Raw genomic sequence first — 27344 nt, forward strand, 5'->3', positions numbered from 1 at the left:
TTATATCTACCATCGCTTTCATTGGACTGATCATGTCAACGTCATACTTTCAAAATCTTAGCTATCAAGCTAGACAAGCAGTCATCATCATGAATCAAGTCGACAATCTACTGGCAAATCCTTTTCATCCTTGTCACATGAAGAGAAATTATATATAAAATGTATCATTGCTCATCGGCCATTGGACATAAACATTAAACAACAGATTGGAAATTGCAAATTCAACAATGAGTGGTTTTGAAGGAATCAGTGACTTACTGCAAGCTGGTCATCCAACTCGGAATTCTAAGTCAGGAAGTCAGGCTTCTTTCTAGAGCTCCGACCTGAAGATCACTAACATCATGATTCAACCTTGTTTTTTTTCGGAGTTCCCAGTTGTTTGATGACAAAATTTGCCCACAAGAAGGACCGCCGTGCCACCTTCCTGTTCAAGTGAGCACAGCACAACAAGGTGAGTCCAAAAATAGGCCTAATGCTTGTATGTCTTGTATGCTGCTACATAAATTATGTAATATACCAGGGAGATATGTATACTCTAGCTAAGAAAGTAATACTAAGTGTATGTTGTGTAGTAAGATGTTAGTAGCCCATGTGCCTCACCCTAATAATTTGGTCCCTTTTCCCCTCATAACTTAGGCTACTGTTCTGACTTGGTGGTGCACATGTAGCCTATAGCTTGTTTTTAAAGAAATGTAATCATTGAATATTGCCCCCTTTATTTGTCCTACAGTTCTGACTTGGTGTACATGGAGAATAGTGTAAGAACTGCCCATGTTCTGAATTATGTCAGTGTCCATTTCAAAAGTGCTGAACAAATAGTTATATTGGCCACATCCATCCTAGCCCGCTCATGAAGGTCTTAATCGAAATTACGGATTGCCTTTTATCTGCTCGTCGTTCCTTTATGCCATAGTTTGTGCATATCAACTGTCAGTAGAAATCAGATTTGATTAAGCAAGTCCGCCATATCAGCTATGTTTTTTTTTTAAAGGCAGTAAATTAATGAACTGTTTCGCTGCAAGTCGAGGCTCAGCTGATAGCCAGGTGTAGCAGTGGCAAGGATTCACTCCATGGTGCTGAAAAGAAAGCTCTGCTGATGGAAAAGCTTTATGTAGGCACCGTTTATCACCGTTATAGTGCATGTATTGTTTAGTGTTGTGTAGTGGCTTTGCTGGCATGCATCCCCCCAAAAATGTTGTGTTTGCTCCACCAATATGTACATGCTAAAATCCCCACGCGCTGTATGTACTCACTTATAAAATATTTATGAAGGGAAAAACATTTCAGTGATTTTCTTTGTATGAAAAATGTCTGTTAGGCCTACAATTAAAAGGTGTAAAAAAGTGTGTCAGAGTGCGATGTGGGTTATCGGCATGGCACAGCGGCCGACCCTCCTTATTCCACAATTCATGTATGAATGACAACCAGTAGGCTACGGCGAAAGCAGAAATTCCTATTTCAAGTGTGACCCACATAATGACGAAGGATGGAAGTGGTTGGGCTTATTTGAACATACATTTTCAGAGTGCGCTACTACCAGTGCCTGTTTTACTGCGAAAACACACTGCTAAACCAGCGAGAAGAGAGGAAGGAGGGAGTGTCTATTTCTCGGGTGGATTATTGCACTGAAGCTTCTCTCTCCATCTCTCAGCCTTCCCAGCAAAGACTCAGACGGAGAGAATATCTGGGAGAAATCGGACAGCGTGAGGATAGAAAAGTAAGTAAGAAGGATTATTTGAAATATTGTCGCTTAATGTGACCGACCTGTCATTGCAAGCGCCGTGTCCGCTTTGTGTTCAACTTTTCTGAGGCCAGTGTATGTGTGTGTGTGTGTGTGCAACCTGGACTCAGGTGTAGGCTTAACATAGTAAATGTGAATCCGGGACACTCCAATTAGTATGATATGTTATGTTTGGTATGGTTTGTATTAATTTGTGGATGTCGATCATCCATTTCTTATGATATGTTACGAATTCCAATGTGTTGTGGCTAACGTTAGGTATGTGGCTACGTGGCTAACACTAACGTTAGCTAACCTTAGCTAGGCTAGGAGTTAGAGATTGGGGTTAAGGTTAGGGTTAAGGTTAAGGTTAGGAGAGCTAACATGCTAAGTAGTTGCAAAGTTTGGGTTGCTAGATGTTGGCGTTATATGCCCGCCCGGTAAATAGTTGCCGGCGATGAGATTCGGACACGCAACCATTGGGTTGCTAGACGTTATACGCCCGCCCATCATCATCCATCCATCCCGACCAACCTACCCACTTTATCTTTTTCCTTAATTAACCTTCTGTCTTATGTACCCATACCAAAAGTAACATATACTAATTTTAATTTCCGGTATTTCTGTGTACTATGTTACAGCTAGTTTATGTGACCATGCTGGTGAGTGCACCTCAATAAATCACAGATAAGTGTACGATACATACAGTAGCTTATAAACCTATTATTAATTGTACTAGACCTATTATCTCTTTTCCAGTTCTAACTTGTTATTTTTTACAAGTGGTAAGATGATGATGATGATGATTGTGGTAGTAGTAACGAGGTTGGTGTTGTTGGTCATGACTGTACTCTTGGTAGTCATAAGGAGAATAGTGCTGAAAAGGAGAATTAATAATGACTCATGCCATTTTCAGTCTGAAAGGTCATTTGTATGCTGACTGGCTGGCTGTGTAACCCGGACTCAAACACACGCTATACAGCCAGTAGCAAGGCTGGGAGATCTGGGACACCCACTGAGTTGAATAGCGACTGAAATCCTCTCCTCTCTTTACTTCTTCTCTCCATCCTCCACTCCTCTTAGCATCTATTAATTACCTACAGTCATGAATGCCCTATAAATCAATGGACCTGTGCATTGTGCATGGAGATACTTGTGGTTCTTGCTAAATAAATACAAACAATTTTGAGGCAATTGTAAAGCTGCTCTGGGTAACTCTCCTTATTGCTTGTGCAAACAGAAGACTGAGGCCCACGACCACTCTGCCAAAGTTAACAGCTCTGGAGTTTGGCCTGTCAGTCTGTATCCTCTCACTGCTGGAGCCTTGGCAGTCCCCTTCCCCCTCACCCCTCTCTCTTTTTGTCTCCATCTTGCTGGCCCAGTCAGCACAGCAGAGAGTGACGTTCTGCTGACACGGGAGAAATAGTTAGACTGGTTCTGTAGGCTCTCTTTCTTTCCCCTTATTCCCCCTCTCATTCTCTCTCTCACACACACACACACACACACACACACACACACACACACACACACACACACACACACACACACACACACACACACACACACACACACACACATACACACAATAGTAGTAATTAAGTATAAAATCCTATAGGGGGTACTGTGTCCCTGGCTCCCCTTTGTAATAGAACTACCATCAATACCTCTACTTGTTCTTCCATCCCTTTATTGCTCTATCAGTCATCTCACTCTCATTATCTACCTTAGCAATACTCCCTCTTTTATCCCACTCCTACTCAATACTCCCCTCATCTCTCTTTCCTTCTTTCCCTCTCTCTTTACTCTCACTCTATGCCCTCTCTCTTTCTGCGCTCATGCCTTTTCCAGGCTGCCACATTGGCATTTCTAATGGTTCTCCCACCCAGCAGCCAGTGTACTGACTGAGTGTCTGTGTGTTTGTGTGTGTTTGCAGGAGTAATGTACAGTGCAGTACGCCTGCAGTGTTTATTTTTTATTATTATTTCACCTTTATTTAACCAGGTAGGTCAGTTGAAAACAAGTTCTCATTTACAACTGCGATCTGGCCAAGATAAAGCAAAGCAGTGCGACAAAAACAACAACACAGAGTTACACATAAAGAAACGTACAGTCAATAACACAAAATAAAATAATAAATAGAGAGATCTATGTACAGTGTGTGGAAATGTAGAAGAGTAGGGAGGTAGGCAATAAATAGGCCATAAAGGCAAGAAATAATTACAATTTAGTATTAAAACTGGAGTGATATATGTGCAGATGATGATGTGCCAGTAGAACTGGAAGGAAAGGAGGACAAAGGAAGTGTTGGCTTTGGGGATGACCAGTGCAATGTACCTGCTGGAGCGCGTCCTACGGGTGGGTGTTGCTATGGTGACCATTGAGCTGAGATAAGGCGGGGCTTTACCAAGCAAACACTTCTAGATGACCTAGAGCCAGTGGGTTTGGCGACGGATATGTAGTGAGGGCCAGCCAACGAGAGCATACAGGTCGCAGTGGTGGGAAGTATATGGGGCTTTGGTGATAAAACGGATGTCACTGTGATAGACTACATCCAGTTTGCTGAGTAGAGTATTGGGGGCTATTTTGTAAATGACATCACCAAAGTCAGGGATTGGTAGGATAGTCAGGGTATGTTTGGCGGCATGAGTGAAGGTTGCTTTGTTGCGAAATAGTAAGCCAATTCTAGATTTTTCTCCACATTTGATGCTCATAAAAACTAAAAGCAGATTTACCTAACTTTTATTTTTTATTTTTTATTTTATTTCACCTTTATTTAACCAGGTAGGCTAGTTGAGAACAAGTTCTCATTTACAACTGCGACCTGGCCAAGATAAAGCATAGCAGTGTGAACAGACAACACAGCGTTACACATGGAGTAAACAATTAACAAGTCAACAACACAGTAGAAGAAAAAAGGGGAGTCTATATACAATGTGTGCAAAAGGCATGAGGAAGTAGGCGAATAATTACAATATTGCAGATTAACACTGGATTGATAAATGATCATGTACAGGTAGAGATATTGGTGTGCAAAAGAGCAGAAAAGTAAATAAATAAAAACTGTGGGGATGAGGTAGGTGAAAATGGGTGGGCTATTTACCAATAGATTATGTACAGCTGCAGCGATCGGTTAGCTGCTCAGATAGCTGATGTTTGAAGTTGGTGAGGGAGATAAAGGTCTCCAACTTCAGCGATTTTTGCAATTCGTTCCAGTCACAGGCAGCAGAGTACTGGAACGAAAGGCGGCCGAATGAGGTGTTGGCTTTAGGGATGATCAGTGAGATACACCTGCTGGAGCGCGTGCTACGGATGGGTGTTGCCATCGTGACCAGTGAACTGAGATAAGACGGAGCTTTACCTAGCATGGCCTTCTAGACGACCTGGAGCCAGTGGGTCTTGCGACGAATATGTAGCGAGGGCCAGCCGACTAGAGCATACAAGTCGCAGTGGTGGGTAGTATAAGGTGCTTTAGTGACAAAACGGATGGCACTGTGATAAACTGCATCCAGTTTGCTGAGAAGAGTGTTGGAAGCAATTTTGTAGATGACATTGCCGAAGTCGAGGATCGGTAGGATAGTCAGTTTTACTAGGGTAAGCTTGGCAGCGTGAGTGAAGGAGGCTTTGTTATGGAATAGAAAGCCGACTCTTGATTTGATTTTCGATTGGAGATGTTTGATATGGGTCTGGAAGGAGAGTTTGCAGTCTAGCCAGACACCTAGGTACTTATAGGTGTCCACATATTCAAGGTCGGAACCATCCAGTGTGGTGATGCTAGTCGGGCATGCGGGTGCAGGCAGCGATCGGTTGAAAAGCATGCATTTGGTTTTACTAGCGTTTAAGAGCAGTTGGAGGCCACGGAAGGAGTGTTGTATGGCATTGAAGCTCGTTTGGAGGTTAGATAGCACAGTGTCCAATGACGGGCCGAAAGTATATAGAATGGTGTCGTCTGCGTAGAGGTGGATCAGGGAATCGCCCGCAGCAAGAGCAACATCATTGATATATACAGAGAAAAGAGTCGGCCCGAGAATTGAACCCTGTGGCACCCCCATAGAGACTGCCAGAGGACCGGACAGCATGCCCTCCGATTTGACACACTGAACTCTGTCTGCAAAGTAATTGGTGAACCAGGCAAGGCAGTCATCCGAAAAACCGAGGCTACTGAGTCTGCCGATAAGAATATGGTGATTGACAGAGTCAAAAGCCTTGGGAAGGTCGATGAAGACGGCTGCACAGTACTGTCTTTTATCGATGGCGGTTATGATGTCGTTTAGTACCTTGAGTGTGGCTGAGGTGCACCCGTGACCGGCTCGGAAACCAGATTGCATAGCGGAGAAGGTACGGTGGGATTCGAGATGGTCAGTGACTTGTTTGTTGACTTGGCTTTCGAAGACCTTAGATAGGCAAGGCAGAATGGATATAGGTCTGTAACAGTTTGGGTCCAGGGTGTCTCCCCCTTTGAAGAGGGGGATGACTGCGGCAGCTTTCCAATCCTTGGGGATCTCAGACGATATGAAAGAGAGGTTGAACAGGCTGGTAATAGGGGTTGCGACAATGGCGGCGGATAGTTTCAGAAATAGAGGGTCCAGATTGTCAAGCCCAGCTGATTTATACGGGTCCAGGTTTTGCAGCTCTTTCAGAACATCTGCTATCTGGATTTGGGTAAAGGAGAACCTGGAGAGGCTTGGGCGAGGAGCTGCGGGGGGGCGGAGCTGTTGGTCGAGGTTGGAGTAGCCAGGCGGAAGGCATGGCCAGCCGTTGAGAAATGCTTGTTGAAGTTTTCAATAATCATGGATTTGTCGGTGGTGACCGTGTTCCCTAGCCTCAGTGCAGTGGGCAGCTGGGAGGAGGTGCTCTTGTTCTCCATGGACTTCACAGTGTCCCAGAACTTTTTGGAGTTGGAGCTACAGGATGCAAACTTCTGCCTGAAGAAGCTGGCCTTAGCTTTCCTGACTGACTGCGTGTATTGGTTCCGGACTTCCCTAAACAGTTGCATATCGCGGGGACTTGAACTCATGGCGATTGAAGGGATCTCCAGGGTTAGCCTTCCCTGAGACCGTGTCTGGTAACTTATACGTCATGATGATTACATCATATTGATCTATACAGTAGCAGCTCCAGTGTCTTCCATTCTTTGCCTTGATGCCTACATATATGAAGACTATATCTGTTTGGCCAACGTTAAACATGGGCAACAGGTAGCCTAGCGGTTAAGAGCATTGGGTCAGTAACTGAAGGTTGCTGGTTGAAATCCTTGAGCTGACTAGGTGAACATTCTTTTGAAATGCCCTCGATCAAGGCACATAACCCTAATTGCTCCAGGGTTGCTGTCAATAATGGCTGATCCCTGGCCTTGACCCCACTCTCTGAGGGTGGCTCAGGGGGTATGTGATATGCACAAATAATATACAATTCACATGCTTATAATACACACTTGTATATGTGTGAAATAGGACAAATGCACCTATCTTATAATTATAAAGGAATATTAGCTTATTGTTGGGATGGGTGTCAGGCCTTATATTCATTTATAGGGACGTGTTCTAGTCTAGAGACATGTTCTAGTCTACAGTGGTCTGTTATTTGGCAGATAGGGTGTCATTCTATCTCAGCTTTTGATATTCTCAGCTCTCATTGTGACATCATCACCTCTTGGTCATTCCGCCTTGCATCCGCTTGTGCTGCCTGTATGCATGCTGCTGGGTTGCTATGGAAACGATTGGTCTGCTTTTACAGCAGCTGTTTACCGAAAAGCATGTGAGCGAGAGAGCACATTCACTCACACACAGACAGCACACAGACACACACACATACACAAACACACGTGCGATGCCAGGAGGGCGAGACAGACAGCGCCTGATTCTACATTGTAAAAACAAATATCCTGTTGTGTTCACTAGCAGCCAGTTACCTGTAAGTAACTGTAAGAAAAGGGTATATTAAGTTACCATACATTTTTTACAGTAATTTACAGGTAGCTGGCTGTCAGTAAGTTACTGTATAAACAGCAGAGAGAGAGCTGACTTGGCCTCCTCTCATCGTTGCCATTGTGTATTGACCCAAGGCTCATCAGGTCAAACCCCCTGAGTGAGAGAGAGACAATGAGCTGTTAGATATAATTAGTCATATGGATAATCACTTAGTGGCCTGGCCTCAGCCAACAGCCTTACATCAGCTGGTCCAACCTTGGTCCTTTAATCTAGCACCACTAACACGCCTGATTCTACTAATCAACTGCAGGGCCTTGATTAGCTGAATTTCTGTGTGTTAGTGATGGGCTGTAACAAATGTCTGCACACCCTGTAGGTGTCCAGGAACAGGGTTGGTGACCACTGCCCTTCACTGAGTACAGTAGCTCCAAGAGATGCATTTCTCATTGTTATTGATTTGCTGTTTGTGTGTCAGTTGCTGATATAAATGGGAAGATATAGCTGAAAGTCAGTGTGTTTCTGTGTGTGAACATACATACTGTACAACAACAAGTATTGAAATAAAGTTATTGCCTCAAGCTAACAGTGGAGACATTTAAACCAAACGTCTAGGTTGTTCTTGTCATCGTTTTCATTGAAAACATATTTTCTATCATCAGGAAGCAGGACAGCATTGCGGATACTAATGAATGCAGGCAGAACCGAATGAGAGGGAATAGACGAACACGGAAATTCCTTGATACAACTTTTGTAGTGATGAAACATGAGGATGAGATTTTCTAATTCCTATATTTGGCCCTGTCGAGAGAATGTTTCTCTTGCTCTTCAAATAGTTCTAAGCAGTAACGGTAGCCTGCAGGGTGGTGTGACACTGTGATAGACTACCTTCTTGCACTGTACTGTGCTGTAACTCTTTAAACAAAGAATAGCATAAACAGTATACTGCTGTATAACAAGTCCCCAGGCTGGTAAAACACCAGTGTAGAACTGCAGTCAGGAGTAGTGTATTAAAAGCTACTACATGAACAGTTCTAGGGTAGGTTTGTATATATCTGGATCTCGTCTCTGTCTGGGTCTCATGGGGCCAGCACCGTTATTGTACTGTGTTGGAAGTCAGTGAGTCATCCACCTTAGTGTGGACAGCCTTGTATGAGTGGAATGAAGCCGTGTTGGATTGTGTTTGTGCTGCATTGAATTGGATTTGATGACGACGTTAGAGCAGCAGTTTTATGGCCCTAGCATTGATTGGCTCTCCTGGGTGTCCGTTTATTTAAACCCAACCCAGCATGAACACTGTTGTTGGAACTGCTGTACGAGGGGACAATTTGTGGATATAAAGGGAACGAGCCGTGGGAGACTAACTAATTAAAAGTTTGGAAAGAGATGCATGCTGATTGTGAACGACTTACGTGGGTGCTGGTGGAACTTCTGTTGATCTCAAAATGTTCAAGCAGTTAATTAAAGAAAGATGTGGTGAAGCAAAATCGGTTACAGATTGCAATTAACATGCTCTGCAAGGCACAACAGGAGAAAGCAATCCTACCTCGCTAACAAGACTCTGCCTGCCGGGGTCAGAGTGGAGAACAACACCGCAGCTTTTATTTGCTGTTATGCTTTTCTTTAATCCATTATTAAAACCAAACCAAACAATATACTGACTGGGTGGAACTCTGTACCCTCACAACAACACATGTCACTGTTTCTATGGTAACCCATCCCTGCACTCAAATGTTCCAAAGAGAATAAAATATATTCTAAAGAAGTGTCTCTCTCTTCAATCTCTCTCTTCCTTTTATTTGTCTGTTTGCGATTGGAAGAAAGGTATGACAGCCTGACGAGAGAGAGCGAGAGAGAGAGAGAGAGAGAGAGAGAGAGAGAGAGAGAGAGAGAGAGAGAGAGAGAGAGAGAGAGAGAGAGAAAGAGAGAGAGAGAGAGAGAGCGAGAGAGAGAGAGAAAGAGAGAGAGAGAGAGAGAAAAGAGAGAGAGTGCAGACAAAGACAGAAGGAGGGATAAGGGAGAGACAGAGAGACAAAGAATCTGTCTACTGCATATACACACTTTGACAGTAGTGTGAACTCTTTAGGGAATATAGTGCATTGTGGTCAAACAGTGAAAATGGATGGAGAGATGAACTAAACTTCCTTTGTTGAATGTGCCAAACCCACACAAATTTGTACTGAAGTAAGCCAATTATGTTTGAGTGACCAATTATGTTTAAGTGAACATCCAATCTGTTCAAAAGTAAATTGCTGTAGGCAGTGGCAATTTTAGCATGGAAATGTTGGTGGGGCCAAAAAAATAACAAGTGGGATGCATACCAGCAAAGCCACAACACTAAACAATACATTAATTGCACTATAACGTTGGCAAACGGTGCCCACAAACTGTTAGGACCTACATAAAGCTGTCCCAACATCAGCCTTGTCTGGCAGCGAAACAATTCATTCAGCCTCTTTTACTACCTTTAAAAAAACATAGCTGTTATGGCTGACTTGCTTAAACAAATGTGGTTTCTAATGACAACTGAGATGTACAAACTATGGCATAAGGGGACGACAAGAGGATACAAGGCAATCCGTAAATTCGATTAAGACATTAGTGAGCAAGCTAGGACGGACGTAGTCAATATAACTATTTGTTTAGCACTTTTGAAATGTACAGCGACAGAATTCAGAACATGGGCTGTTCTTACAGTGTTCTCCCTGTACACCAAGTCAGAACCATAGGATAAATAAAGGGGACATATAAGCAGACAATGAAAGCTCTTACAATATTCAATGATTCCATTTCTCTAAAACAGGTTGTAGGCTACATGTGCACCACCAAGTCAGAAAATTAGGTGAAATTAAGAGGGGTAAATAGACCAAATTATTAGGGTGAGGCACATGGGCTACTAACATGTTACTACACAACATACACGTAGTATTACTTTCTTAGCTACATTTATGCAGCAGCATTCAATACATTTTTGGACTAAACTTGTTTTGCTGTGCTCACTTGAACAGGAAGGTGGCGCAGGGGTCCTTTGTGGGCAAATTTTGTCATTAGAGTCTGGCATTCTTTGGATTTATGGTGCTTTCAAAACAATTGGGAACTCTGGAAAAAAACAAGGTGAATCATGATGACGTCATTGATCTTCAGGTCGTAGCTCTAGAAAGAGGCCGGATTTAGATTTGGATTTGGATGACCATTCAAAACGTATTTTCCCAGTCGGAGCTTGTTTATTCTCGACTTCCCAGTTGTCTTGAACTCACTGTCAAGTTTTCGCAGTTCAGAGGTAACAGTTGTTTTGAGCGCGGCACAAATCATGCTTCATTGACAGGATGGGTAATGTTGAATGTTTATCATTTTAAACTTGGAAAAGAGCCCCTTAATCCCAGATTTGTGATCACAGCCACTCCACTGAATAGCAGGCTAGTGATTGCTATGCAATGCTTGCAGTAAGCCACTGTCACTGATTCCTTCCAAACCACGCATTGTTGAATTTGCGATTTCCAACTTGTTTAATGTTTATGTCCAATCGCCGATGAGCACCGATACGTTTTATCTATAATTTCTCTTCATATGACAAGGATTAGAAAGGATTTGCCTGTAGATTGTCGACTTGATTCGTGATGATGACTGAAAGTATGATGTTGACATGATCAGTCCAATCAAAGCTACTGTACATATAACGTGATTTGGCCAATGACCTTGAGCCTTCATGGATGGGCACTTCTAATGTAACTATGGCAGCACCCAAGGGGCTAGAACTTTATAGCTCTACCCTTAGAGTTGGCGGTGACGTAGTGTCCCCATGAGTGACAGAACACTGAGCCTATCACGGAGCAACGCTCCATATTTTCTGCTGGCTTGCCCCACCACCATAGAAAGCACTGAACTAGTCTGAAACACCTGCATTTTGGAGCTGCCTTACTCAAGAAAACAACAAAGAGACCATGTTTGTATGCGGCTTTATTAACTCAATTATATATATATATTTTTTTTTACATTGTTTGCAAACTGATATGTGACTCGTATTAATGCCAAAATAACATGCAAAACAGGCAAGCCAGAAAACAAGTGAATGACGGGTCGCCACTGGCTGAAGGTTGCTTTGATTAGAAGCATCTGCTCAATGACCATATAATGAGTCATTGGGAAATTATATGAGGCCTCTTTATGTCCTTCCTGTTCCATACTAACCATCCTTCTCTCTCATTTCCTGCAGGACCCAGTCTGAGCCAGTAGTAAACTCCAGTGGAAGAGCCTCTGCCTGGGCTTTGCGGACCTTGCTTTACCCCGTATATTTCCACCTGGGTCACTGGCTCTCCTGACAACACCACTTTCGTAGCTCTTCCCCAAGACACGGCTGTATACCCCGGGGTGCTAACCCTGTCCATCTCCCTCTGGTTCCCTGGACCCACATCACCCTCACCTCTCCCCCAGCAACCCTTCCCTTCCCTGGGCTGAGATAGAGATGTCTGTGCCCTCGGCCCATGAGTTTCACTGGCAGAGCCTGGCACGGCTGCCCAGCGGGCGTGTCTACCACTCCCTGGCGGAGGTGGGGGGGCAGATGTACATGCTGGGGGGCTGTGATGCTGCAGGGAGGCCCTCCCCAGCCTTAGAACTCTACTCTCCAGAGGTAGGTTGGTGCACACACACACACACACACACACACACACACACACACACACACACACACACACACACACACACACACACACACACACACACACACAGGATTAAACAAAGAATACACACAGTTCAAATATAACAGGACTAAACAACCATATAATTACACTTCATTGTTTGTTGTTATCAGGGGGACCGGTGGCTGAGCCTTCCCCCCATGCCCACCCCTCGGGCAGGTACGGCCGTGGCGGTGCTGGGCAAGCAGATCCTGGTGGTGGGCGGTGTAGGGGATGACCAGCGCCCTCTGAAGGTGGTAGAGGTGTACAACACAGAGGAAGGGAGGTGGAGGAAGAGGAGCGCCCTCAGAGAAGCACTGATGGGGGTGGCCATCATTGTGAAAGGTGTGTAGGGTGGGGGTTACTCACTGTTCATAGTTAGTTGCACATTCTATACATGACCAGAAACATGTTTTTGGCTCAGTTTTGACCTCCTCCCCTCCCTCCTCTCTCTCTACCCCCCTCTCGCTGTCTTTGTCTCTTTCTCTCTCTCACCTCTCTGTAGATGGACGTGCGTTGGCTGTAGGGGGTATGGGTGCAGACCTGCTCCCCCGTAGTATACTGCAGCAGTATGACATGAGGAAGGATGTGTGGGCACTACTGCCCCCTATGCCCACACCGCGGTATGACGCTACCGCACACCTGCTGGGCAACAAGATCTACGTGGCAGGTAAGGAAAGGGTGTGTGCATGTGCGTGTGCATGTGCGTGTGCATGTGCGTGTGTGCGTGTGTGTGTGTGTGTGTGTGCATGTTTGCATGTGTAATGGGAAGGAGGAAAGGGGATACCTAGTCAGTTGCACAATTGAATGCATTCAACCGAAATGTGTCTTCCGCATTTAACCCAACCCCTCTGAATCAGAGAGGTGCGGTGGACTGCCTTAATGGACATCCACATCATCAGCAGAGTATACTAAGTGTGTGTGTTCTCCCTAGGTGGGCGTCAGTGTAAACGCACGTTGAAAGTCTTCGAGGTATACGACTCAGAGACACGCTCCTGGACTACACTACCCAACATGCCTTGTAAACGTTCGTACGGGGGCATGTTCTGGGACAGTTCGGGGAGGCTGTGTCTGCTGGGGGGGCTGAGGAAGGGAGGAGGCCACCAGAGCTCCAAATTCACCAAGAACGTCAACATCTTTGATACTAACCAGGGTATAGACCACCAAGAACACACACACACAAACATACATGTAAGTGCACTGATTCCCTTCTCCAGGAAGACAATAAAGTCCTATTATATTGTAAAAGCCACACTGCAAATCTGAGAGAGAGTTAGGAGAAAGACCACTCTCTACATGTAGAATTCACGTACAAAGACATACACAAACAGTGTGTCTGTGTTTCTTTGTTTTTTTTTTAACCTTTATTTAGGCAAGTCAGTTAAGAACAAATTCTTATTTTCAATGATGGCCTAGGAACAGTGGGTTAACTGCCTGTTCAGGGGCAGAATGACAGATTTGTACCTTGTCAGCTCGGGGGTTTGAACTTGCAACCTTCCGGTTACTAGTCCAACGCTCTAACCACCAGGCCACCGTGTGTGTGTGTGTGTGTGTGTGTGTGTGTGTGTGTGTGTGTGTGTGTGTGTGTGTGTGTGTGTGTGTGTGTGTGTGTGTGTGTGTGTGTGTGTGTGTGTGTGTGTGTGTGTGTGTGTGTGTGTGTGTGTGTGTGTGTGTGTGTGTGTGTGTGTGTGTGTGTGTGTGTGTGTGTGTGTGTGTGTGTGTGTGTGTGTGTGTGTGTGTGTGTGTGTGTGTGTGTGTGTGTGTGTGTGGGGTAGTGATAGTGTCTCCTATTAATAGTGTCTGATAGTGTCTCCTATTAATTTTAAAGGTGTCTGTCAGACAGTCATCCTATTGAATTTCTCCCCAAAGAAAATGAATTCTCTAAATGTAAGAAGCTTGTCCCCGCTGGCTGCATGCTGCACACACACATCTCATATTCCTGGAAAAAATGACTTATTTTTCATCTCACAGAAAGAAATCTCTGAATAACAAAATATCAAATTGAGAAGAGACCAGGGAGAAAAAAATCGATAAGTAATTTCAGACAGTAGGGTATTTTGTCACGCATTTGTATTTTTGAATTTTCCCAAACAAAGCCAAATGAAAGGAGCAGTAGAAGTCTGAATACTAATCTAACACCTCAGTGAGAATGTCAGTGCGGCCTGTCTGTCTGTCTGTGTTTTACTCCAGATATATTATACATTCATTTACTCTACCCTCCTCAGGCACACACATACACACACACACACACACACACACACACACACACACACGGTAAACAACAATAAGACCCATTCACACCCCTCCCAATCTAATCTAAGTGGAGATGAGATGGGAGACCAGCTATAGGTCGGAGGGAGATGTTTCAATCACAGGATTCAGAAACAGATTGCTTTATTTTCTTTCTTTCCCCACAGAGTCTACAACTCACACACAGGGAATCTGGGATATTATACCCTGTATCGCAATCATGGCTATACTTATCCATTCTTTAATGTCCTTAGAGAATGTTGACTGAAAACCAGTGTGCAAAATAGTAAAAACAATCAGCATCCCCTGGGGTGCCCAGGTCTAAGTTTGGGAATCGCTGTACTATGGGGAAATATAATCACGTACCAAGCTGACCCCAAAGGAAATTCAATTAAACGGCACATGGCCGAACTGAACTGACCACCCAGAACTGACCCCGCCAGATGCATCAGTCTGGGTGTTGAGCACATGGCCGAACTGAACTGACCACCCAGAACTGACCCCGCCAGATGCATCAGTCTGGGTGTTGAGCACATGGCCGAACTGAACTGACCACCCAGAACTGACCCCGCCAGATGCATCCGTCTGGGTGTTGAGCACATGGCCGAACTGAACTGACCACCCAGAACTGACCCCGCCAGATGCATCAGTCTGGGTGTTGAGCACATAGCGAGCTGCCTAGTGACTTTCCCCTGTCCCAGCCGTAAGAACAGCTACACTGGGAGAAGTGACATCCAAGAGATAAAACCTCACAAAAGATATCCATAATCCAGTGGGAGAGGCGCTGTTTAGAGAGCGCCCTGCCGCGAGCTGGATTAGCAAAACAGACAAAACCTTGATCACATAACCGGATATCCTGGGTCTGTTCAATGTACCTGCGTAAAGCTCGCACCGAACACAGGGCATTGCTCTTCAGACCCCTAGACTTTTTCCACATTACAGCCACATTTTCCACATTACACGTTACAGCCTTATTTTAAAATGGATTCATTAGATTTTCCCCCCCCATCAATCTACACACAAAACCGAGACGACGTACACCTTTCAGGAACCGCACCACCAGGGGGTGAGCCCCCAGTGAGGTTCCATCAATTCCCACATGACACGCCGATACAGCGGACATGTACACTTTTAAAGTGGAGAATGCTTGTAAGATGCCCCCTGTAAGAACATAAGTATGCCCCTCACAGAGCAGTGAAAAGTCTTTTATCTTGGCACCAGAGCTCAAACGCTTGTCACTGATACGCATACAGTCCTCTCGTGGAGGGCGCCCTTGCAGACTGAACGGTAGGAATAACATTCAGAGGTAAACCTCGAGCCATCAGATTAGGCCCATAGGAACCAAATCTCAAGTCTCGTTTGACAAACAGGGACAATAGGTCCCTGCGCAACAGGAGTTTCCATGGGTCCCCACCTAAAAGGCGAATGTCTCCGTGAACCAAGGCTGCCTGGGCCAATGGAGAGCCACAACAATCAATGGTAAACCCTTCCGGGGGACCCACTAAGGAAACAAATAAAGGAGGGTCTGGGCCCACTGGTGTGCCAGAGCGTCGGTTCCCAACGGGGCACTCGTGCCCTCATCAAGAACAAACAGACGACACTGCGGGTTTTCTTTCAATATGTAAAGATCTATGTCGGCCGTGACATAAATGTTCCATACCTTGGAGAGTCTCCACTACTGAGAGAGAGGGTCACACCTGGATAAACGGTCGGCACCCGAGTTGAGGACACCGTATGTTTGCACCGCTCCCCAGCGGGAGAGTTTAGGAGTCTCTCTCCATCTGTTGATGCACGCCACCACTGACATATTACTGGTTCTCGCCGGCGCCAGATACTCCGGATAACTGACATGCGGTGCACTCTGCACCAGTGACCATACCCCCCTACTCGAGTTGTCTTCGTACAGCGCACAACACCCTGACAGGGACACCTGAAGCGACCGGCTTAGGCTGTGAGATGCGGCCAAGTGAGTGGATAGCACTCAGCGCTGGACGGGCCTTATCAACAAAAGCCTCAAGGGAACAACTTCCATCACAGAAGCCATCATCCCCAGCAGGCATAGGCACTGGTGAAAACGCCCTGTGACCCAGACAAAATTTGTCTAAGCAGAGCCGGAACCCGTACGCCGTCCGTGAGTTTAGCTCGAGACCCAGAAACAGAATGCGCAGAGTCAGACAGCTCCTTTTCTACTTTCTTATGAAGCCTAGAGACTGAATATGGGACAGTAGCTCCCACCAGTCAATCGCTGTAATAGCCGGCAGCTCATTCTGTTTGTAGATTCTGGAGATGCTTGTTGAGGGCACATTCTCTGGAATGAGACACAAAGTCCCCTTTTCGTAACCAGGAGTACCGGCTGAACCAGCAGTCCCAGATCTTCGACACAGGAACCACTCAGATTGCCTGCTTCTGGAGATGGAGGATATTTCCTCACTCAAAACGGGCACCGAGGCCTCGGGAACAGTCGACATGACGACGCTGCAGAAGTGTGGGGGACGCACAACCAATTGTAGCCTGTACCCTGACATCACTGTTCACATGATCCAGGGCGACACTGCGCATGCCAGCCATTGGATGGAGCTGACAGTGAGAATCCTGTGTAGTGTCATCTGAAATGGCTGGGAGAGATTGGTTCTTCTTCCATTCGCACCACTCTTGACGACCGTGTGACTGAACTTGGAGAAGGAAGACTTTTCATCTAACTCACATACAGGAGGAAACACTTTTAACAATGGTGAAAACTGTGGAACTCTGTTGAAAGAACAGAGTGTTTATGTGCCAAGGTTTGCCTACCGATCGTCCCATTCTGGGTCCGGTGACCAGTGACATACCCTCATTGGTTTAGGCGGTTTAGGCGCTGGACCGTGTGCATTAAAAATAGACCCAGAAAAAAAACATTATCGTGGAGGTTACCCTACCGACCAGTCATAGGTATTGGCGACAAAGCACCTTATAACCTAGCTGGGAAAGGGACAGACAGCTCTGAAACAGTGACCCTTTCTATTTTAACAGATTGCTCATTTGGGGGCTCATATGAGCACCAGAGACTGTGTGAGGGATAATAGCATGGTCGTGTCCAACCCTCCTCGTTCCCGCGACTCAGCTACCAACAACTAAACGCCTACAGAGCCAATAACCTGTATCACTAGACACCTCATAGGGACTAGTGAGCTACAGACAGGAATCAGCAACGCCCCCTTGTGGACAGTGTCCCATCTTGTCACTCACCCTGGGGAGATATTCTCCTTGAACCCTGTGAATACTGTGGAAGGTGGGGTAACAAAGGGGGCAAAAAAAGGGTTAAACAATTCAAAATATATTTTAAATTTGAGATTCTTCAAAGTAGCCACACTTTGCCTTGATGACAGCTTTTCACACTTTTGGCATTCTCTCAACCAGCTTCACCTGGAATGCTTTTCCCACATATACTGAGCACCTTTTAGCTGATTTTCCTTCACCCTGTGGTCCATCTCATCACAAACATTTCAATTGGGTTGAGGTCGGGTGATTATGGAGGCCAGGTCATCTGATGCAGCACTCCATCACTCTCCTTCTTGGTCAAATAGCCCTTACACTGCCTGGAGGTATTGGGTCATTGTCCTGTTGAAAAACAAATAATAGTCCCACTAAGGGCATACCAGATGGGATGGTATATTGTTCCAGAATGCTGTGGTGGCCATACTGGTTAAGTGTGCCTTGAATTCTAAATAAATCGCAGACAGTGTCAACAGTAAAGCACCTCCACACCATAACACCTCCTCCTCCAAGCTTTACGGTGGGAACCACACATGCGGAGATCATCCGTTCACCCACACCACGTCTCACAAAGACACGGCGGTTGTAATCAAAAATCTCCAATTTGGAAGCATCAGACCAAAGGACAGATTCCCACCGGTCTAATGTCCATTGCTTGTGTTTCTTGGCCCAAGCAAGTCTCTTCTTATTATTGGTGTCCTTAAGTAGTGGTTTCTTTACAGCAATTCGACCATGAAGGCCTGATTCATGCAGTCTCCTCTGAACAGTTGATGTTGAGGTGTGTCTGTTACTTGAACTCTGTGAAGCATTTATTTGGGCTGCAATCTGAAATGCAGTAAACTCTAATGAACTTATCCTTTGCAGCAGAGGTAACTCTGGGTCTTCCTTTCCTGTGGTGGTCCTCATGAGCCAGTTTCATCATAGCGCTTGATGGTTTTTGCAACTGCACTTGAAGAAACTTTCAAAGTTCATGGCATTTTCCAGATTGACGGACCTTCGTGTCTTAAAGTAATGATGGACTGTTGTTTCTCTTTGCTTATTTGAGCTGTTCTTGCCATAATATGGACTTGGTCTTTTACCAAATAGGGCTATGTTCTGTGTACCAACCCTACCTTGTCACAACACAACTGACTGGCTCAAAAGCATTAAGAAGGGAAGAAATTCCACTATTTAACTTTTAACAAGAAAAACCTGTTATTGAAATGCATTCTAGGTGACTACCTCATGAAGCTGGTTGAGAGAATGAGTGTGCAAATTTGTCATCAAGGCAAAGGCTGGCGACCTTGAAGAATCTTGTTTAACACTTTTTTGGTTACTACATGATTCCATATGTGTTATTTCATAGTTTTGATGTATTCACTATTATTCTACAATGTAGGAAATTGTAACGGCGTTCTTTTGTTGTTGAAGGAGAGTCGGACCGAAATGCAGCGTGTATGTTACTCATGTTTATTTAGATGAAGACAAAACGAACGAACTATACACGAATAGCTATAAATACAAAAACAACAAACAGAACGAAACCTAATACAGCCTGACTGGTGCAACCTACACAGAGACAGGAACAATCACCCACGAAATGCAAAGCGAAATCAGGCTACCTAAATACGGTTCCCAATCAGCGACAACGAGAAGCACCTGACTCTGATTGAGAACCGCCTCAGGCAGCCAACCTAATTAACACACACACACACACACCCCTAATCAACTACAATCCCAAACACTACAAACCCCAATACGAAAAAACAATACATAATAACCCATGTCACACCCTGGTCTAACCAAATATATAACGAAAACACAAATACAATGACCAAGGCGTGACAGAACCCCCCCCTAAGGTGCGGACTCCCGAACGCACCTCAAAACCATAGGGAGGGTCCGGGTGGGCGTCTGTCCATGGTGGCGGTTCCGGCTCCGGACGTGGACCCCACTTCATAATTGTCATTGTTCCTCCCCTTCGCGTCCATGGATAATCCACCCTAACCACCGACCATGGCCGAATAGTCCTCACCCAGAACCCTACATAATAGAAGAGCAGCTCGTGACTGAGGGGCAGCTCGGGACTGAGGCAGCTCGGGACTGAGGGACAGCTCGGGACTGAGGGACAGCTCGGGACTGAGGGACAGCTCGGGACTGAGGGACAGCTCGGGACAGAGGGGCAGCTCGGGACAGAGGGGCAGCTCGGGACAGAGGGGCAGCTCAGGACTGAGAGGCAGCCCAGTACTGAGAAAAAACCCAGTACTGAGATGAAGCCCAGCCAGGAAGTTGAATCCGGCAGATCCAGGCCGACTGGCGGATCCTGGCCGACTGGCGGATCCTGGCCGACTGGCGGATCCTGGCCGACTGGCGGATCTGGCAGATCCTGGCTGACTGGCGGATCCTGGCTGACAGGCAGATCTGGCAGATCCTGGCTGACTGGAGGATCCTGGCTGACAGGCAGATCTGGCAGATCCTGGCTGACTGGCGGATCCTGGCTGACTGGCGGATCCTGGCTGACTAGCAGATCTGGAAGAGTCTGGTTGACTGGCAGATCTGGAAGGGTCTGGTTGACTGGCACATCTGGAAGAGTCTGGTTGACTGGCAGATCTGGAAGGGTCTGGTTGACTGGCAGATCTGGAAGGGTCTGGTTGACTGGCAGATCTGGAAGAGTCTGGCTGACTGGCAGATCTGGAAGAGTCTGGCTGACTGGCAGATCTGGAAGAGTCTGGCTGACTGGCAGATCTGGAAGAGTCTGGCTGACTGGCAGATCTGGAAGAGTCTGGCTGACTGGCAGATCTGGAAGGGTCTGGTTGACTGGCAGATCTGGAAGGGTCTGGTTGACTGGCAGATCTGGAAGAGTCTGGTTGACTGGCAGATCTGGAAGAGTCTGGCAGATCTGGAAGAGTCTGGCTGACTGGCAGATCTGGAAGGGTCTGGTTGACTGGCAGATCTGGAAGGGTCTGGTTGACTGGCAGATCTGGAAGAGTCTGGTTGACTGGCAGATCTGGAAGAGTCTGGCAGATCTGGAAGAGTCTGGCTGACTGGCAGATCTGGAAGAGTCTGGCCGACTGGCAGATCTGGAAGAGTCTGGTCGACTGGCAGATCTGGAAGAGTCTGGTCGACTGGCAGATCTGGAAGAGTCTGGTCGACTGGCAGATCTGGAAGAGTCTGGTCGACTGGCAGATCTGGAAGAGTCTGGCTGACTGGAAGAGTCTGGCTGACTGGAAGAGTCTGGCTGACTGGAAGAGTCTGGCTGACTGGCAGATCTGGAAGAGTCTGGCTGACTGGAAGAGTCTGGTCGACTGGCAGATCTGGAAGAGTCTGGTCGACTGGCAGATCTGGAAGAGTCTGGCTGACAGGCAGATCTGGAAGAGTCTGGTTGACTGGCAGATCTGGCTGCTTCATGCTGACTGACGGCTCTGGCTGCTCCATGCTGACTGGAGGCTCTGGCTGCTCCATACTGACTGACAGCTCTGGCGGCTTCATGGAGACTGGCAGCTCTATGCAGACTGGCAACTCCATGCAGACTGGCAGCTCTTTGCAGACTGGCAGCTCTGGCTGCCCCATGCAGACTAGCTGCTCCATACAGACTAGCAGCTCAGGCTGATCTATGCAAACTGACAGCTCTGGCTGCTCAAGGTAGACTGGCAGCTCAGGCTGCTCTATGCAAACTGACAGCTCTGGCTGCTCAATGTAGACTGACAGCTCAGGCTGCTCTATACAAACTGACAGCTCTGGCTGCTCAATGTAGACTGGCAGCTCAGGCTGCTCTATACAAACAGGAGGCTCCGGCAGCGCTGTAGAGGAGGAAGGCTCTAAAACCGCTGAACAGACGGGAGACTCTGACAGCGCAGGAGAGGGAGAAAGCGCTGGCTGTGCTGAACAGGCGAGGCGCACTGTAGGCCTGATGCGTGGTGCTGGCACTGGTGGTATTGGGCCGAGGACACGCACAGGAAGCCTAGTGCGGGGAGCTGCTACTGGAGGGCTGGGGTGTGGAGGTGGTTCTAGATAAAGGACAGGCACAGGAAGCCTGGTGTGAGGAGCTATTACCGGAGGACTGGTGTGTGAAGGTGGCACAGGATGGACTGGACCGTGAAGGTGTACTGGAGAGCCTGAGAGCAGGACTGGAACAGGACGTGCAAGGCTAGGTAGGTACACAGGAGGCCTAGTGCGTGAGGCTGGCACACTTTCCACCAGCCGACTAACACGCACCTCAGGACTAGTATGGAGTGCTGACCCAGGTGCCATCAAATCCCCGACACGCTCCGTCGGCCGAATATTATATCTAAAGCACCAAACTAGCAACTCCCTCATTAAACTCTCCTCCAATTTTCCCATTAACTCCTTCACAGTCTCTGCTTCGCTCACCTCCAACACTGGTTCTGACCTCCTCCTTGGCTCTTCACAATAAACAGGGAGAGTTGACTCAGGTCTGTCTCCTGACTCAGCCACTCCCCCTGATAGCCCCCCCCCAAAAAAAATTTGGGGCTGCTTTTCGGGCTTCCATCCACATTGCCGTGCTGCCTCCTCATATTTGCGCCTCTCCGCTTTAGCCGCTTCTAATTCTTCCTTGGGGAGGCGATAATCACCAGGCTGAGCCCAGGGTCCTTCTCCGTCCAGTTCCTCCTCCCATGTCCAATTCTCCAAATGGTGTAGCCTCTCCCACTGAAGCTGCTTCTGTTGTTTCTCGTGTAGCTCCTGTTTGCGCTGCTCCTGCCTGTAGACACGCTGCTCCTGTTTACTCTTCGCCTGCTGCGCTTTAGGGCGGCTACACTCTTCTGGTTTAGCCCAGGGTCCTCTTCCGTCCAGGATTTCCTCCCATGTCCAGAAATCCTTAAAACGAGGCTCCTCTTTGCGCGGCTCTTCTTTGCGCTGCTCCTGCCTGTTGACACGCTGCTCGGTCCGTGTTTGGTGGGTGATTCTGTAACGGCGTTCTTTTGTTGTTGAAGGAGAGTCGGACCGAAATGCAGCGTGTATGTTACTCATGTTTATTTAGATGAAGACAAAACGAACGAACTATACACGAATAACTATAAATACAAAAACAACAAACAGAACGAAACCTAATACAGCCTGACTGGTGCAACCTACACAGAGACAGGAACAATCACCCACGAAATGCAAAGCGAAATCAGGCTACCTAAATACGGTTCCCAATCAGCGACAACGAGAAGCACCTGACTCTGATTGAGAACCGCCTCAGGCAGCCAACCTAATTAACACACACACACCCCTAATCAACTACAATCCCAAACACTACAAACCCCAATACGAAAAAACAATACATAATTACCCAAGTCACACCCTGGTCTAACCAAATATATAACGAAAACACAAATACAATGACCAAGGCGTGACAGAAATAGTAACAAATAAAGAAAAACCCTTGAATTAGTAGGTGTGTCCAAACGTTTGACTGGTGCTGTACATTAACTGCACCACTTACTATAATATCTCCAGTCCCTGCTAGTTTAGCTATCTGTAGTAGAGCAACTAAACTCTCTGATCTGTCTTCCTGCTAGTGTGTTAGTGTGTTCCCCTCACTCTGAATCTGAAGGGAACTTCCTTACTGCTGAATGTGATATGTTTAAAACAAGTTATTTAGAGGAAGCCCCTGAGAGTGCCAGCCAGCCACCACATCAACAACAGAGGCCTTGGCAGAGAAGTGTGCCTGTCGCCAGCTGTGCTCTGCCTTATTCCCTTTCAAGTTCAAGTCTGGGCTGGCATCAAAACTTTTTGTTAACACAGTGCTTTTATCTGCTGGTTCAGTTTCTCTCTCTCCCTCTGTCTCTCTCTGTGGAGCTGTGGAGCTGATTGTGATGCCAGAAATACTTAACGTCCTACAGACAGATGAGGCACAACATAAAAGCTTAAAATGAGGACTTGAAAAACGCACTGTTTATCCTCCCTGTTTGCTGTTTCCCTGAAATAGTTTCACCGTCTTTAGCCACACAAGTGTTTGCCTAAGTAGAAGTGTAAATAATATGCAATTTTACTCCAGAGGTCACCTCCTGCCAGACTGCAGGAGGGAATAATCTTGTTTTTCTCCTTTTTGAAGCGATTAAAATGTACCGACTTGTTGGTTTCATAGTGAAATTGTCTCTTTCTTCTTATTTCCAATATCTTGGGCCCTGACCTGATAGTTTGGTGTGTGTGCGTGCATTGTGCCTAGGTGTGAGTGCGAGTGCATTTGTATTCATGGTGTGCACAGTATTACTGAGTTGTGATGCCACCGGCATTCAAGAACACCAAATTGTAGCTTGCAGAATTGGCAGGACAAAGAAACATGTTTCATGCAGTGGTCAACGTGGACTTTACAACACTTCAATGCCTCCACTAAAAAGTGTTAACATCATCCTCTCCTGTCCCCCCAGGGTCATGGCTGAAGTCAGAGGACACGGTGGCCATGAAGACTAAGAGGGCTGACTTCGCCTCAGCTTTCCTCAGGGGCAGGATGGTTGTAGCAGGAGGACTTGGTGAGGGAGGGAGTGTGAATGTGCGTGTATATGTGCCTGTATATGTGTGTTTTTGTTGACACATAGTTGGTCTTGACAACGTGTGATCGCCGGGTGTGGTCCCCAGGTCACCAACCCTCAGTTCTCGACACGGTGGAAGCCTTCCACCCTCAGAAGAGGAAGTGGGAGAGACTGGTTCCTATGGCAATGCCACGATGCTCCGCCTCCTCCATCGTCATCAGGGACCGCCTGCTGGTGGTTGGAGGAGTTAACCAGGTGCTGGAATATTGCTCTGCATGTTGTCACACACGTAACATTAACTAACTCACTTTTGTACATCGCGCTGGTCTGTACAATTGACCTTATTTTAGCGCCCAAAAAATGTAATACTTCCAGCTCAACTGTAATATCAATACCATTGTAAAGCAAAATTTCTCCCCTTTCCAACAAAATCAATGACGAGACCTTCATGATGCCCATCTCCGCATGATCCCATATGGCAATGAGCTCCGTCGGGTCTTTTTAAAAATGGCGGGTGGGGAAGCGAAACCTCTTCAGTGATAGTGAAAAGGACAGATGTGTAGTGTGGGGAAGCAAAACCTCTTCAGTGATAGTGAAAAGGACAGATGTGTAGTGTGGGGAAGCAAAACCTCTTCAGTGATAGTGAAAAGGACAGATGTGTAGTGTGGGGAAGCGAAACCTCTTCAGTGATAGTGAAAAGGACAGATGTGTAGTGTGGGGAAGCGAAACCTCTTCAGTGATAGTGAAAAGGACAGATGTGTAGTGTGGGGAAGCGAAACCTCTTCAGTGATAGTGAAAAGGACAGATGTGTAGTGTGGGGAAGCGAAACCTCTTCAGTGATAGTGAAAAGGACAGATGTGTAGTGTGGGGAAGCGAAACCTCTTCAGTGATAGTGAAAAGGACAGATGTGTAGTGTGGGGAAGCGAAACCTCTTCAGTGATAGTGAAAAGGACAGATGTGTAGTGTGGGGAAGCGAAACCTCTTCAGTGATAGTGAAAAGGACAGATGTGTAGTGTGGGGAAGCGAAACCTCTTCAGTGATAGTGAAAAGGACAGATGTGTAGTGTGGGGAAGCGAAACCTCTTCAGTGATAGTGAAAAGGACAGATGTGTAGTGTGGGGAAGCGAAACCTCTTCAGTGATAGTGAAAAGGACAGATGTGTAGTGTGGGGAAGCAAAACCTCTTCAGTGATAGTGAAAAGGACAGATGTGTAGTGTGGGGGAAGCGAAACCTCTTCAGTGATAGTGAAAAGGACAGATGTGTAGTGTGGGAAGCGAAACCTCTTCAGTGATAGTGAAAAGGACAGATGTGTAGTGTGGGAAGCAAAACCTCTTCAGTGATAGTGAAAAGGACAGATGTGTAGTGTGGGGAAGCGAAACCTCTTCAGTGATAGTGAAAAGGACAGATGTGTAGTGTGGGGAAGCAAAACCTCTTCAGTGATAGTGAAAAGGACAGATGTGTAGTGTGGGGAAGCGAAACCTCTTCAGTGATAGTGAAAAGGACAGATGTGTAGTGTGGGGAAGCGAAACCTCTTCAGTGATAGTGAAAAGGACAGATGTGTAGTGTGGGGAAGCAAAACCTCTTCAGTGATAGTGAAAAGGACAGATGTGTAGTGTGGGGAAGCGAAACCTCTTCAGTGATAGTGAAAAGGACAGATGTGTAGTGTGGGGAAGCAAAACCTCTTCAGTGATAGTGAAAAGGACAGATGTGTAGTGTGGGGAAGCAAAACCTCTTCAGTGATAGTGAAAAGGACAGATGTGTAGTGTGGGGAAACGGCTTATTTCACCCGATCTGTCCAATTTATCGCCTCTAAAATGTAAATAAAACACAATAAAGAGTTTATATAACGTGTCATTACATAACTATTTGAAGGTTTGTGTCGAATTGTAATCTGTTTTTTAGGGCGCCGCTAAAGTTATCTTCAGAAGTAAACCGTGGCTTTTGAGAGTCATGATGGCTTGCAAGTGATGAAGCAAAAAATGACTAGATATCCGCCCTTACCTTGTCCCTGTCCCTTTTCTTGTTTTTAATCTGCAAGAGAAGTGCTACCCCTGGTGGAGAGAGGCTGTACGACACAGAATGAGTTGCATTGTGCGTGCTGTGCTTCACGTCATGACATGTCACAATTTAACGTACAGCGTCGGAGGGGTCCGTTTTTTCCTCCGCAGATTTGTACGGAATGGGGTTAGTCACCGTTACACATACTTGTTTTTTTGACTGTCTGTCTCTGTCTGTCTATAAGGTCCCTAGTTCAGCCCATGAGATCCTGTACGTAAAAGAGGAGGAGTGTCTGTAGGCTCAAGGACATGCCCCTTACATGATGATTGACAGCAGGATGACAGCAAGAAGATTCCTGGAACATTCTATTCAAGATCAGCGGCTCCAGTGCTTTCAGAACGGCTGTTGGTCTTGGACAAGTGCAATATTTTCCAAAGATCTATAGCAGAATAGTAAGGAAGGGGAAGTCATGCCACAAACACAGAACATTGCTCTCTGCTGGGTTGTCTATATACACTCAAACAAACACAGAACATTGCTCTCTGCTGGGTTGTCTATATACACTCAAACAAACACAGAACATTGCTCTCTGCTGGGTTGTCTATATACACTCAAACAAACACAGAACATTGCTCTCTGCTGGGTTGTCTATATACACTCAAACAAACACAGAACATTGCTCTCTGCTGGGTTGTCTATATACACTCAAACAAACACAGAACATTGCTCTCTGCTGGGTTGTCTATATACACTCAAACAAACACAGAACATTGCTCTCTGCTGGGTTGTCTATATACACTCAAACAAACACAGAACATTGCTCTCTGCTGGGTTGTCTATATACACTCATACAAACACAGATTAGATCCCAATAATAATCATACTGACTCACAGCATCCAAATATACTCTACACAGACGAGGAGCTGGCTTTCTCTGTAAATAAGTTATATATACGAGTTTTAGTAATGAGAAGATTCCTCTGCACTGTGTGTGTGATATCCCTTTAGGGCAAGGCTCTCCAACCCTGTTCCTGGAGATCTACCATCCTATAGGTTCACTCCAACCCTGA

The 27344-nt window shown here is 46.2% G+C and overlaps 1 protein-coding gene across 1 annotated transcript; it reads left to right on the forward strand.

The window, feature by feature from the left end:
• Positions 1 to 1430: 1430 nt before the first annotated feature.
• On the forward strand, positions 1431 to 27344 carry LOC135540048 (kelch domain-containing protein 8A-like). Its single transcript, XM_064966361.1, has 8 exons — positions 1431 to 1717; positions 11858 to 12271; positions 12452 to 12662; positions 12823 to 12987; positions 13252 to 13470; positions 24176 to 24277; positions 24384 to 24532; positions 26519 to 27344. The coding sequence occupies exons 2-8, from the start codon at positions 12107 to 12109 to the stop codon at positions 26570 to 26572; spliced, it is 1065 nt and encodes a 354-aa protein (XP_064822433.1). The 5' UTR covers positions 1431 to 1717; positions 11858 to 12106; the 3' UTR covers positions 26573 to 27344.

Source organism: Oncorhynchus masou, chromosome 5 (genome assembly GCF_036934945.1).
Source record: "Oncorhynchus masou masou isolate Uvic2021 chromosome 5, UVic_Omas_1.1, whole genome shotgun sequence".
In the NCBI taxonomy this organism is placed as follows: domain Eukaryota; kingdom Metazoa; phylum Chordata; class Actinopteri; order Salmoniformes; family Salmonidae; genus Oncorhynchus; species Oncorhynchus masou.